Below are 14,652 nucleotides of genomic sequence, written 5' to 3'. Positions count from 1 at the left end.
AAACAATTTGATTGGAACATACGTCATTAAGATTTATTGCTGACGTGAGGTCCTCAACTTCCTACTCTAAACTTCATAATCATATCATTTATTTACGTTCCACAAGTTTGTCAAGGTGTTTCAATAGGCCTACAGCTGCGTACAATTGTGGACCCTGTTAGGCCACAACAACATTGGGCTTTTAGTGCCAGTACATAATAAAAAATAATATTTTGCCTTTAATATCCATTAAGTGCTCTACGTGACACAACAAAAAAATCCTACTTTTGAGAGTTATAAGTCTGGAATAACCGTTTACATTGTTTTTGTGGCCATATGGTAGAATATTGTCACTGTCTCCAAGGACCATTTATAAAGAACAAAATAAAGGTGTCTGTGGATCTGTTGCTGCTGATGATGATTGTTTCATAATTTTATTTTACAACCTTTGTAGTTAACAACTTAACGACTAGGTGAATGCATTGACACTTGCGACACAAATGCTGATGAATGATAAGCAGATGTTGATATGATGCATTCTATTGCTGCTATTCTATTGTTGCTCTGAAATCTATAAAAAAAAGTTGTCAGAGGATTTGTGAAACTTATATCAATCAAAAAGGATTTAGATGAGTAATGTTTTGTTTATTAAGACGTCATTCCTCATTGATTACGATACCATTTCAAACAAAAGAGTCTAACTACCTCTTTTGTTTTTCTATCCTAACTAAACGAATTTTCCAAGTACCTAGTAGGACCAATATTAGGTAAATGATCTTTTCGGCGTAGATATGACTTTGGAAAGTCCCATGTTATCAACTTTGTTTTACCATATTTTCTGTATCCGGTCTTGAGCCACTCCCAAAAGACGTCCTTATAGGTCAATACTCAATACCTAAGTATTTTGGTCTTTTATCAAACGTATCCTTTCCCCGCCTTTCAGTATGGCCGTGATGTAGTTTTAACGCTATTGCATCTACGTGGGCGTCCCTAGGCGTCAGTCCTACGGGCGTCATAGTTCCTGCGTCGATAGCTATTGGGAATTTACTTATGAAACGTTTTGGTTTTTGTAGCCTTGAACTCTGAGATTGCTTCGGTAGTAGCTACTTCGTTCGAAAGGAATAACCTATTATAACTTTGCCAATCATGTTTCGTTTTGTTTTGTTATTAACCGATTTTTTCCTTTGGACTGCAGTAGCTTTATACCATTACCAGATGTTCCGTGTGTTAGAGAAGGAAAAGTCAAACAATCGAAAGTTTTTGTGTTTATTATCAAGCAAAAGTTTTTTAATTACAAGCACAGTTAAATAAGGAAGTTGCTTAAGAAAAATAATATCTCTAGAGGAGTTTGTGTAAATTATTTAATTAACCTTACATTAAATGTAGCCTATGCAACATTTAACTCGTGTTATCTGTCTCAGAAACTGTGCTAAATCTCGATAGTCGGATTATATTACTGATTTGATTCGATACAATTCATTGGTTTTTAAGGGTACAATAATTTAAGTGCTCTCCTTTCCATGAAGCTGTTATCTTAATCCGATGGGATAGCGTTAATTGACACTCAAAGAGAAAATTTGTTAAAAACATCAAATAAATACAGACGTGTTTCGTTTGACGTCATTCGGGCTTCTCAAATACCACTTGTTCCCAATCAATGCCTATAGGTTGTTGAAGAGGTGGCCTAATTAAATCAAGTTATTGGACCGCTCATGGAGCCACATCAGCAGTTCTTTCTTACTGAGAAATCTGTAAACATCTTCGTTTCGTTTCTTCACGATATGAGTTTTTATTTTGATTTCCCTTGCTTTATCAAGGTCGAACAATTTCTACACTGGCTGAGTTCCCACGTCGGTTGTCGTTTTGTAGTGTTCGCTGATGCTAGCGGGTTATGAGATACAACATATGGTACACGTGTTCAATGACTCGCTTCAAATTACGTCGACAATGCTTATAGGTGCTAATTGCACTTTTTATAATTTATTAAAATTATGTTTTATGTAGGAAAGATTCAAGTTATAAGAAGCTAACATAATATGTGCTGTCTAATATATATTTTACCAGGCATGAGGAATTGGAGGCACTTCTTTGTAGTACCTGTAATTATCACAATTTGTTAGCATCAGGTTGCAAATGTCACTTAAGGAATGGTAAAATGTCAAAGCCGGTCGCAGATGAGGAAGTAATATTTATACTTTACGTCACATTAAAGTGGATTAACGTACCTTACAAATCCGCCTAAAGGCGAGAAGGCCTTGTCGTTCAAAGGCACGAGAACAGGCGTCGGGCCTTGAGGCAACTTGATGAAGTACTTTACGCTGCTCGGAATCAAAACACCTTTAAACATAAAAGGGAATTTTATCGAAGAGCAGATCAACGAAAACAATTAATATGGTAAACATATTAAATGGTACACAAATATAAATAATTGATAGGTATTCTAAATGTTCTAACCTTTTGCGTCGTATCTGTATTTTCGTAACAGTGATTGCATGTTCGGGTTCTGCATGTTGGACAGTACTACGATGGCACACGGCTGTGAACAAATTAAGAACACAATTAATTCAGTCCTTATATTTAAGGGATAGTATAGGAAGGTCTTATATTGAATCTTCTAAAGAATATATGTGCAAAGATTACCTTCTTGGGTTGGTCACCGTTTTGTCTATCGTAGTCTAAATAGTCTTCGCCATCTCGATCATCAAACGGTGTTCGCAGACCAATCACTTTCTCGTGTGGATTCTCGACAGCCTCAACGGAGTGGGAGCTCACGTGCACTGATGTCGGCTCATTATAACGTGGATCGATGGTCACGTAGTTAATCGGCAGCATTCTCTAAACACACAAAAGTACCATCATTCTTAGAAAAAACAAAAGGAAGATCTTATTTTAAAGATACTTACATTCTCAATGTAGAGAATTTTCAAAAATACTATTATAGCGATCCCAATAAACTTCATGATGGATGCGTTCGCCAGCTACCAATGAAGTGATCATGTCGGTCAGGCTAGTACTTCAATAGTTTATAAACATACACTCGAGTTTCTATGAATTTGAGAAGTTTTCTTCAAATAACACGTTATGTTATGAAAGTATATTTTAAATAAACCAGAAGTAATGTTAACATGGGAGAATTTTGTGTTTGTGATTTCCTATTTGAAATTTAAATGCCAGTGAAGTCAGTTGCCAAAGAGCTTTTCATGGAAGACGACTCAAGAGTAAGTGCAATAGTAAATCCGATATTCGCCTTTCGTTTATGACGCGTATATTCAAAGACGTAGAAGCAATAACATGTGTGATACTTCACATGAGAAGTTCACAAACTGCATGAAAACTCTTGAAGGCCAAGGACAGTCCATATTTCTTGGAATTCTATTGATTTGAAATTAAATTATAACATTCGTCAATGTGTTTAAGAATGACATGCAATTTTGTTTCTATCAATTTGAAAGGTGACTTTTAAAGGTCGTTGTAATTTTCCTCCACATAAGTCCTCAGACAGTTTTACTAATAGTCAAATAATATTTATTTAATAACTAGTCTTATTATTGCTTTGTAACAAAAACTGTTCGACTAAGACTGGATATTAAGTCACAAAGCATCGAAGTTGATGAATTGTCTTTCATTAATATCCTACGGATTATTTGCCTTTTAACTCAATCAAACGTATTAACGCAATTGGCACTTCGCCGTATTCCTAAAGTGATGGAAATTAATTTATTTTCAGTTTCTATGTACTATTCCATCAGTTAATATTTACAGATTGTTTGTTTTTACTAACTAGCCATTGAAAACAAGCAGTTTCTGGAATCGTTTTCTGGATTATTTTAGTGTTCCCAGAAAAGATGTTGTTCTAGACCAGTGAAGATTTTATAAAATCTACTTTATTTATTTGATACAAATCTTTTCAGTATAGTAACAACCATTCTATGTTTATTCAAGCTCTCAATGTTGTATTCTTCGTGAATTATGACAATATAATCTTCCGAAGTGGATTTTAAGGATATATCCACATATCCTTTAGTAATATCAATTAGGCACGTCTATTTCTGAAATCTGCTGCCGTTCCTAAACAACTGAAAATCGGCAGACGTTCGGGCGCCTACTACCAGTTTATTTTTGTACGCCCAGTAGCGTGTGTTTCTCTAATCCTTCTCTCCTGATCCTTTTCTCCGAAAATACTACGATCTATTCTGGTAAATTGCATTGAAATAGAAGTACTTTTTTTATTATGAGGGAAGTCTGAAAGTGTCATCAGCTCTTGAAGATTATAATTAGTTTTTTGGCTTCTTTTGTTAAAGGAGGTCGTAATGGCTCTTGCCAAAGTACCTGAATATCAATCATCTTCCTATCGTTCCTTTTCCTACTCGATCTATTATTTCCGGAGTTTCGAGGACACGTCATCTAATTAACTACTTACAATGTTTTATCTGGATTTATCTGACAAGAGGGTTGTTGCGTAATTCTTTGCTGCCCTTGGCTGAATTCTACGCCATAAACAAGTGTGTCCTTGACTATAAGACGACATCTTGTTTGCACGTTTATTCCCTTCAGGCACTCGCAAGCGAAGTAATCAACTTGATGGTGTCAAGGCAATTGGCGGCATGGAAAATTTTCACCGATGCAATCTTAGTGCATTTTATCATCATTGTATTTTTTTATATTTGATTGATTGTTCTTACAAAGTTTTGATCCTTAATTTCGTAGTTATTATTCAGACTATTAATTCGGAACCTGTTTTATCACATCTATTATTTAAAATTAAGCAAGATTTATGCTGTTTCATTGAATATTACGTCACTAGTGTCATTAACAATTTAAATTAATCCAAAAGTATCATCCTAATGTTGCTCTTTGTCTTTGCTAATGACGTTTTAACAATCATTTGCAGTAATTGCAATACGACCGGTTTGCTTATTATACATCCAAATATGTTGAGTATCATCAGCGAATACTTAAATTTTTTGCTATAAGTAATACTGTCCACAAATACAGTTGGTACGTAGAGAGTCATTATTTGAACAATTGTACGCGTGTTCGTAGTTCAATTGTACTTTATTGCACAGCCGGTTGTGTGTCGGCTACAGCCTGACTTCTATGATATAAAACCTCAATAGCATCGAATTTAGTTGTTTTTAAAGAGAAAAATATATCCCCGAAATATTTGTGTGCATTATTATCAATAAGACCACGTGCGCTTCAGCGAGTTAACCGTTTGTTGATAAGTGATTGTTCCAAGTGATAATAATGTTTGGACTTGCTTTCATTGTTCTCAAATGGCAATAGGTTCATAAGGTGTAGTGCTTTTGAAGTTTCGTCAGTAGTGTTTGTATTGTCAACATTTATTGTGGTGTCTTGTTCATGTCTTAAATTATGGTAAGGAAAAAGATTACGAGAAAGATAAGACATCATCCGTCTTATATTGTGCCTCCTCAGGGAACTGCATTGAGACGTAGAAGTTACAGATACAAAAGGTAAGGGAAGTGATTACTCGTGATCTTGATGTAATGTTCCAACGGAGGACGTTGTATACTTCTAGAATCTTCAATGTCACTATCACAAAGTTGAACTTTGTCATACAATGATAGACTGTTTAAAGGTGAAGACTCATTAAGTGTGTCGTTTAGATCCTGTAGGCAGGTTGATTTACAATGTCTGCTACTGCCATATTTCAATAGGTACCTTGTATCCGGTATTGTGTTTGTTTTAAGTATATTTCAACACCTCTGAAATTGTGCACTAAGGATATTTATATTCTGACTTAAACATCGATCCTTATCTAACATGAGGAGTGTAAAGCCCTTAGTTTTTATTTTTTACGTTTAAACATAAATTATGTACTCATGGAACAATAAACCACTAATGTACCTCACGTTACATCTAGTTAACAAGAGTGCTCAACAACTGCTATGCTGTAATAGTAGTACCTGACAGTTTTGCGCGACTCCCAGTGCTTCAGAAAGCGAGAGTACCTCTTTACCTAGTTCTTGGCTAAATGATCTATTGTCTGTGTGACCTTCAAAACGAGATGCCACGCTTTCGCTTCAAAGATAGCTTTCCGCTGATTGCGGGCTTAGATCTGTCTTGAGTCTATCGCCGTAGATACTTATAGCATTCGTATAGCACAACGTTCATGGCGGCTCCCAGTCTACTTCCATTATATTTAATAGCATTAATTTATATGTGACGTCATGTCACTCTATACACATTACTCATAGAAATGACAATGCTAATCATGGTCCGACAGCACGGTTGAACGGCTTTTCGTCAGCGGAATAAATGTCTATTTTCAGGGAACAATGAATTTGTAATTACGATTATAAAGCAGTGTGCCATTGGATCTCTGTTATTCAAAATCTTAATCGAGTGATTAAAGTTCTCCTAGAACTTGCATGTCTATCCAACTGATTGCTTGTCTTGGCACGCGACTTCTAAGTTTTTCTAAGCTAGTTAAAAAGTTCCGGTACAGACTATCGAGGTATAGAGAAATTACTGCAGAAATATATCTACTAATGGCTCCTGTTCCAAATACCACGTGCAACGTGTCCATTCTTCAAGCTTGACTAACTGTGTGTTTGTTTGTTTCAGGTCAACCGGCAATTTCGCGGCCGGCGCGGCGGGTGGCGGGTGTGGGGCTCCGCGCTCCGCCCCCGCCACCCCGCTGCAGCTCGAACCTCACCCCCGCTCCACCAAGCATGATAAGTAAGTATCCTCAATTATTAAACTACGGCATAGGATTTACACGTGGTCTTTTTAGCTATTGAATCCATCAGCCTTTACCAATGTCGTTTATCGTAACACGCTGGACCTGTACCCTTAATTTGCAGACGAATGGGTAGCTGACCCAAAGGTCACCAACCCGCTTGCCGACTAGTCTAAACAAATAAATTTAAAACAATGCGGCGTAATTTCGTATTGTGTTTTAAATATATTCCAGTAACAGTCATTGTGTGCTTAAAGCCTTTTTTTCACGAGCCATTCTCATGAAAGTCCTAGTTTTAATTATAATGTAGGCTTCAAAGTAGGAAAAGGCAAACCAGGGGCACTATTTCTGTAGAAAACTAGAACGCGTATTTTTAGTAGGGCACGATTTAATATGTTCGCAACTATTTTAGCTTTCTGGGAAAAGGTAGTCTATCTTTTAAAGCCTATCTTTGAAGTGCAGAAGTGGTTTTTAAGTTTTCAATACCAAAGATTGCTATGCGTGCGGCGTCAAAGTGCGGTTATTTAAAAACATTCTGAGATAAGAAGTCCTGTAAATAAAACGGTGATTAAATATTTTTAGCATAATGCGCTGAAAGATAGCAGATTCAGCGAGAATTATCACGCAGGATAGTATTTAACAGTATCTACTTAATATACGAGTGAATAACCTTCCCGTAAATCAATACTACCGCAACTCACCTGATATTAACGATTTTGTCATTTATCAATCGCACATTATCTGCGATTATAGAATGATTACGATTAGCTTCGTTTCGTACAGGTGACTAATCAGTCTTGTTTACGTCGCCAAATCCACTAATCGTGTGTTGAAATACGCATTCACGAAATTCTATTGTTTTACATAGTAACACGTTGCGTGAACAATTTTTGGTCCTTCAATCCGAAGCTATGATGAGCTGAGAAAATATTTAGTGTTTGTGTAGTGTGTTTTTGTGCTATAATGGAAACCACGACGGCACATGATGAAGGGAAGGTCACTAAGATAGCCTCGTCTGTTACTGAAGGAATCAAGTAAGTTTTACTGCAGCAGAACTGCCAGAAAGCTCTATACCATACTGTGCAGATAATGGGTGATAAAAATAATGAAGTCATATCACCCCGAATTTTAATTTTATACCTAATATTATATCTGAGCAGGTGGGGAAATACAATTATGTACCTACCTATCTAAGTTGGTGAAGCGCTCGATGTCTGATCACTAGACGATTTATAATATCTTGTTTCAAAGAAGACTAATGTCTTGTTTATAGCATCGTAAAAAAATCTGTTGATAATGATGATGGAATAAATATGTAATTCCACAATGTCATCCATGTAAGCAGAAGATACAATGGTACACGGAAATATAATTTTACTTCTATATTGAAATGTGTGCCGTGTCGTGTTTCCGTGTCTGCAATAGACTATTGATAAGGTGTTTGTGTGGGTGTCGTGAAGGGCAACTAAATATTGGCTTTCCGATAAAGATCCACACTCGCCAATGCAATATCAATATGCCTGAAACATGTATCAAAATCAAGGACGGTGTCATGTGTTTTCTATCACTAAGGCTCATTTTACGTGTCCCTGACAAGCTGTAAGTAGTAGGTCAAAAAATTATCCACATGGCATATACAGAGACTGTTACGAAAAGTATATTTTTTCCTGTTGGATGTAGGTATATGAGTGTAGAAACTAGAATGTGGCTTTTCTGAGGTGACTAATTGGCAGCACGTGGTGGCGTTAATCTAAAAGCCGATGTAATCTAAACGAGAAGACTTAAGAAAAATTCGGAATTAAGTGACTTATCTTAAATTAATAGCCCCAAAGATAAAGTTCCTTGATTCCTTGGAGACGGCTCATTGTACCGGTCAACGTGGTCTAATTTCAGTTGTATACAATACAATAATGTGTGATTTCCTGACACCTACTTATTTTATCTATGTTCTTTTATCACTACACTATTTGGCTTATTTGTAAAGATATGTGGCATGTTTTGCAAATAGGTAGTAACTACCAAAATTATCAAAGCAAAACTGATTCACCTATTGCCAAATGATTAATTAGATTAATGTTATAAATTGTTAGCATTACTCATTTTAAAGATATGATCAATTTTGACTATTTGCTTATAGAAAACAATTTGGCTGAGAGTTATACCACATATACCACATACTAATTCAGTATTAAACAAAGCATAGCATAACGAATTGTAAACCTGGTGTAATGAAGTGCTTCTCCATAAACGTATACTTTTCTCATCACATAGCGTGACTTTATAAATATTCATACTCGCGTATTGTAGGCAGACTGACGTCAAACTATTGTAATATCGAAGATATCTGCAGATAAGCTTGTATGCGTAAAAACATATCTTAAAACAACAGCCTATTAATCTCTGTCTAGAAAACTGCCCGTGACTAATATTGAGTTCTTCAAAATGCCTTTTACTCTTGTCACTTGTAAGTTTTTGGTTGCAATTTTTATGTGCTGCCAGGAGTAGCATATAGTTAAGTAATACAAAATATAGAAAATATGTTAAAGAAGATTAAAACTAGTTAGGATTTAAACGGCATAGTGAAAAATTACTAGTCAAAAGGGTCTCCGAAAATAGACTTTGGGTAGATACGCCCTCTGTGAATTGTTTGTCTGTCTAATTATCTTATCGTAAATTATTGTTTAACACGACCTTGATAGCAGGTATTAGTAATTTTTCAACGATAAGATTAATACGTCCTGTGTATATATTTCCAAATAGGTAAGATTTATGTAAAAGCATACCTAAACTGGCACACATTACAAGATGCTTTTTTCAGCTAAACCTTGTTCTTCCGCCATGGTTCGCCGATGTCCCGTACAATTTGCGTTTTCGGACAAAGAGTAACTTATCCTCGATAAATAATTAATCTGGCTAACTGGCACCAAAAGACTTTGCAAATCGCTTGATAATATTTGCAGAAATGTAGTGTTGTAAGATTTATATGTTTAAAATTAAAGGTCTTTGATAAATCCCAACAGTCTGATGTTATAATTGAATTCACAGTTAATTGGCAGAAATCTTCCTCAAAATTTTCAGGAACTGATTTCCTCACGGCAAAGCACATTGAGCTTTTACACATCAAAGAGTCTATTTCTATCAGACACATTTGATGTGAGATGACTCAAACGCTGATGGACAGAGATCTTTCTAAATTCTGCATTGTTGTTTTTGGCATAAAATGGAATTCCTTTAGTTCATTTAGGAGAATCTAGTGGTTTCCTGCAGTTCCTGTCAAACCCAACTATGCGCCTGGCTAATAATTTCAGACTTTTTGATGAAGCATAACTGACGAATAGACGCCTTTAAGTGTTGCAAAAGAAATGTATCATCAACAAAATTTTATTTACAAGGTTTACTCTCTGTAATATTAGCTTTTGTAATATGTCCTCTGAGCCATCAATCAATGACAATTAACTTGGACGGATTAGGATTAAATGAAGCATTGTGTGTACAAAGTACGTGTTTGTCACGTGTGAATAGCAATTCAGTTGTTGAGCCCATTTGTCCAATCAACACAGATAATATTGATGTTCCCGGCTTGCCCTCGTTTCGCGCGAACTGCTGTAACGATAGCACAACAGGCTTTTTATTGTACTTCACTATCTTGCGGATTTATCCTTATATATCTAAGATAAATGTTTTCAAATCGTGCACTTCCTTTAAATTGCAACTTTATCATGGCTCAGGACGTTCTGAAGTTCTTGAAATCATAGAAATAGTGATGGTTGATTTCTAAATCTTGTTCCAAAACCCTTAGTTGCCTAAAAGAGAAAAGCCGCTGCTTTCAAAGTTGTAATTTTTCTTTCTAATTTATTATTGCGATCTATCGCTTGACAACCATTCCAATCTATTCAAGGCTTCTTAAAATTGGAAATTATGACAGTGCCTGTGGAAATCGTTGCATAAAAATCTTTAAAGTCCACTTCGAGTCCTATTGTACTTATATAATTTTACCAGATCTACCAAACAGGTTTCAGTTCTATTTTGACCATTTTATCAGAGGTCAAACATTTGTTGGCAGGCCATCATTTATTATGAATTTCTGACGTAACTTACGCATCATCATTACACGACGCAAAACTGCATTATTGTTTATAGAGTCATAGCTTAAAACAATAATTCAATGATTGACTCATGCCTGTGAGATATCACAGCATTTTATTAGAAATTCTTAGGTTTTATAATCTATTGTGTTCTGTCCTTACCTTGCTTGTTTATAAACATCGTCACTTTACAGCAAACTATATTTGCAGTCAGTGTATTCCTGCGTAGTAGTCGAACTGTACCGGACAGCCGTGGACCGGTGAATGGGGGCTCAGGTGATTCGAGTCTTCCGATCGTACGATACCACCATTAGCTTTCTCTCGGTTATTCTCGATGTCAATAGCGCTCAGTCTCACGGCATGTGGGCACGTTCGCCGAAATATTTCGTTATTACGTCTGTATGTCTCGATTCGCAAGGTCGTTGGACTTGAACTTCCTTTACAAGACACCGCACGATATATCTATAACTACTTAAAACTTACAAAATTCTTTAAAAATGTGAACGCACAGCTGTGATAATATATAAAATGTTTCGGTTTACTTGTAACTCTCTCTATCTTATCGTCGCGATAAATTAGTCCGTACTCGATACACAATCGATATTATAACTAGATACGTTTATGTATAACTGTTTTCAACAGTTATTCTCGCGAGCGCGGACAGGCCACTACATCGGTGTCTTGTTACGCGGTTTATAATTCTTAATTATTTATTCCACGTTCGTAAAATAGTGTGTTAGCTATTTTAGTGTGTCCGTAACCAATGCAAGTTTAAAATGTGTGTGGTGTGTGTTAAGATACCAGCCGGTTTGTTTTATTCATCAGTGTTGTGTACAAAAATATGTTAGCGATATCACGAGTTGGTGAATTCGTGATCCCACATGTCATTGGCTCATGTTCTGTTGCTTTTGTTTATATTGTCTTTAAACCGGATAGTATGCATGTTGCATGTAGTAAATCTGTTGTGTTACTTGTAATGTTTTCTCGACCGGTTTCAACCGTCCTCTTTTGCTCAACTGAACAATTTCCACTGACCCCGCACTGCATGGCGGCGTGATCATTTATGTCAACGTTCTATGTTGCTACTTTATTTTTATCGCATCAAGTAGAGTCTCAAAAATATGATGTTTAAAATTTTGAGGTTATGTTAAACTTATTGTTTTAGAGAAGTGTACAAATGTTTGTAGTGTCTTAAGCAGTTTGTTTGCTTACCTAATCTTTAATGGATTACCAAGATCTTACAAGATTTTTGTTTTTTTTTTCTGCCTCTTAATAATTACGTCACTTAAATACATTATCTTGTCTGTATCTTGATGATTATGTCAAGAAAAATACACATTGTGTTAGGAGATTAGTAGAAACTTATCCATGCAGGTGCGCTAGTGGCTCTATATTTGTCAATTTATCTGTCTAATTCCTTGTTTTATCTGTGCCTAGCAGCGCTATCACTTGTTTAATCTGTTTTATCTATAACCTGAATTCTACACATCTGTTGATGTAATGTTACCAACTAATACAGTTCAGTAAAGGTAGAGATTTATGAAGTGTTTGACTTGCTCCAATTGCGAGTCATTATGGTAAACAGTTTCATACACTTGGCTAAGATACTGTGCTTACAATACAGTAGCTACAAAATGAACTAGATCTTGTTCTAAAATAAATAGGCTTCGTGGAACGAATTTGCAACTTATTTACGATTCGCCAAAATGTGCATACTCTTCGGTTTAAAATAAACACTAGACAAGTTTAATAACATTTTCTTTACATATATCGCAATTGTTATTCATTTCATGTTTATTTTAACTTTAATTTGCGTCATGTATTATCGTAAAACGATTATAAGTAGCCACGCTCAACCATTAATTATAAAATAATACGCGTCAACTATATTTGTTTTACGATAATCGTGATTTTTATCAAACATGTTATTTTAAACGTGATCACATTCATACCTATGTTCACTTTCGACTTCTTACATACCTGCTTTTCTTAATAATATTTTATTATTTGGCTTTTTGGTGTTAAAGAACTGGAATAAACAACGAAAAATGTGAAATTAAAAAGTGTGTGAACTGAAAATAGTCAAGAATGGTGGATAACGCTTCGTTTGAATACTCGGATGAATCGAGTGGAGAAAGCAACTATGTGAACGATATCAATGGAGGGTAAGATATTGATCTCATAAACAACAACCACTATAATTATGAAATACTATGACATTAGTTCCTCTTATGCCGTTTCTTGATTTTGCATGTATTTTTTTATTTGGCAGTAGTGAATTATTTTAGCGATAAAGAAAAAGAACGCACGGTGAATTCAGGAACTGAGAGTTCTTAATCTTAAAATTCGCTCCCTTAAAATCCCGCTGAAAGTCAACCAAGACTTTCCAACTACAACCTATTCACTGCTGTAACATCATTTGTACTTTTTGTTCATTCCAAAATATTCATACAATTCTTTCTTTTCACGTTCTCGTAACCTATTACATATGTACATGTATTCCTGATGCAAAAGGTTTCTACACTGCAAGATAATTTCTAGAAATTGCGAGATAAACAATTCTAGGAGCTCTTATTCTCAATACCCAATACATACGGATAGCACTTTTAACATGCGCATAAGTAATATGATCTACATTATTTGGCGTGGACTTGTTCTAATTTATTGATTCCGTTAAAGGGAAATTACTAGTAATAACCCTGATTCATGATTTACAGTTCACATTGAAACTCGAATAACAATCTGCATCGAACTGTTTTCCATATGCCCTGAATGATAAAAACGATATCGTACTGTTCCCTGTTATCCGTGGCATATTAAAATTCAATAACTTGCGTAGACTCCTGCGTCATACAATGTTTTATGTATTTAGTACAATATTGATCACTCCTTATCTCCCCGACTATAAGGTAGATTTCATTTCGATCGTAGGGACATGTTTTTGCGCCGGGATCCAAAATTTTGTATGGATGCATATAACCTGGGACAAATACGGTTGTTGGTCAGTTGTATGTGTCGTCGTTTTGAAGTCGGTGTCCTCCTGAGCTTATTGCGAAAATGGGTGTGTTTTTCTTGAAGAGGTGAGATTTTATATCTTTTTTTACCTTTTGTTTGTCTGGCTTAAAGTGTTCAGCATCCACCTGTGCGATAAGATACTGTTGTGATATCTTGTGACATAAGGATTATCTATTTTTATTTGTAGGTAGTATGGCTCGGTTTATATTTTATTGTTTATTATTTGTTCTACATCCTTCTTTTAGACTTATGCCAAAATCTAGACTTTTCATCTTTCTAACCCCTAAGACATTAAAGGCAGACGGAAGGACCAGAATATTTTTTGCGACAAAAATGTAGATTAGGATGTGTAAAGTTTCCTTAAACTATACTAATATAATATCCACGTACGGGAAATCCATACCCAAACTAGTCACCGTAATCTGTTTGAAGCGAATCAATACAAATATATTTTTGCACGATATTTACCTACGTTTTACCGGATGCTGACGCATTGCACGCACAATCGTATACACTCTCCATTTCATTCCTCATAAATTTAATTCATTAGAGAGTCCATTAAAATCGTAATAATTGCATTATTGATTGGCATTTGCAAACTTGACTCTAGGTTCACGATAACGGTTTCCGCTTTCATAACAATGTTTGAAGTCAATCGATCATTGTGTCCGTTTGTCACTAACCAAGCGTAGTGAACTATAAACTATGGCCTTTGTTTCCCTAACAGTCGTAAATAGTGTGTCCGTTTGCTAAACTATACGACATTGTCATTTATCAGAACCGCGTATAATGGATGTTATCTGGACAAATGAATCATGTTTCTTTTCTTTTATTTCCAGACTGTTTTCAAAATCTGGTCGTAATATACAT

At 35.5% G+C, this 14,652-nt stretch overlaps 2 protein-coding genes across 5 annotated transcripts in view; one reads left to right on the top strand and one right to left on the bottom strand.

Annotated features, from left to right (window-relative positions):
- The window catches only part of LOC124636784, a 64,514-nt gene that overhangs the window by 35,371 nt on the left and 14,491 nt on the right, over positions 1-14,652 (top strand). For both annotated transcript variants that reach the window (XM_047172929.1, XM_047172930.1), the window contains one exon: positions 6,568-6,681. In XM_047172929.1, the coding sequence (XP_047028885.1) occupies positions 6,568-6,681 (114 nt within the window). The remainder of the gene's footprint in view (positions 1-6,567; positions 6,682-14,652) is intronic.
- Positions 1,229-12,016, bottom strand: LOC124636785. 3 transcript variants are annotated; one of them, XM_047172933.1, is made up of 5 exons: positions 11,980-12,016; positions 2,620-2,814; positions 2,434-2,515; positions 2,205-2,316; positions 1,229-2,076 (listed from the first exon to the last, which is right to left on the bottom strand). In XM_047172933.1, the coding sequence occupies exons 2-5, from the start codon at positions 2,809-2,811 to the stop codon at positions 2,037-2,039; spliced, it is 426 nt and encodes a 141-aa protein (XP_047028889.1). In that variant the 5' UTR covers positions 2,812-2,814; positions 11,980-12,016; the 3' UTR covers positions 1,229-2,036. The 3 variants fall into 3 exon arrangements, with proteins under 3 accessions (XP_047028889.1, XP_047028888.1, XP_047028887.1); XM_047172932.1 differs by lacking the exon at positions 11,980-12,016 and adding an exon at positions 10,930-11,440; XM_047172931.1 differs by lacking the exon at positions 11,980-12,016 and adding an exon at positions 2,883-3,343.

Source organism: Helicoverpa zea, chromosome 15 (assembly GCF_022581195.2).
Source record: "Helicoverpa zea isolate HzStark_Cry1AcR chromosome 15, ilHelZeax1.1, whole genome shotgun sequence".
In the NCBI taxonomy this organism is placed as follows: domain Eukaryota; kingdom Metazoa; phylum Arthropoda; class Insecta; order Lepidoptera; family Noctuidae; genus Helicoverpa; species Helicoverpa zea.
Note: the sequence above shows the minus strand (reverse complement) of the source record. Positions and strands in the feature narration are given on the sequence as shown.

Excerpts from the sequence above, each read along its gene's own strand:
- LOC124636785 (XM_047172931.1), bottom strand. The coding sequence starts at position 2,939 with ATGAAGTTTATTGGGATCGCTATAATAGTATTTTTGAAAATTCTCTAC. Across the intron at positions 2,516-2,619 it reads ACGGTGACCAACCCAAGAAG|CCGTGTGCCATCGTAGTACT; the intron begins GTAATCTTTGCA and ends ATTTGTTCACAG. Across the intron at positions 2,077-2,204 it reads CCTTTAGGCGGATTTGTAAG|GTACTACAAAGAAGTGCCTC; the intron begins GTACGTTAATCC and ends TGATAATTACAG.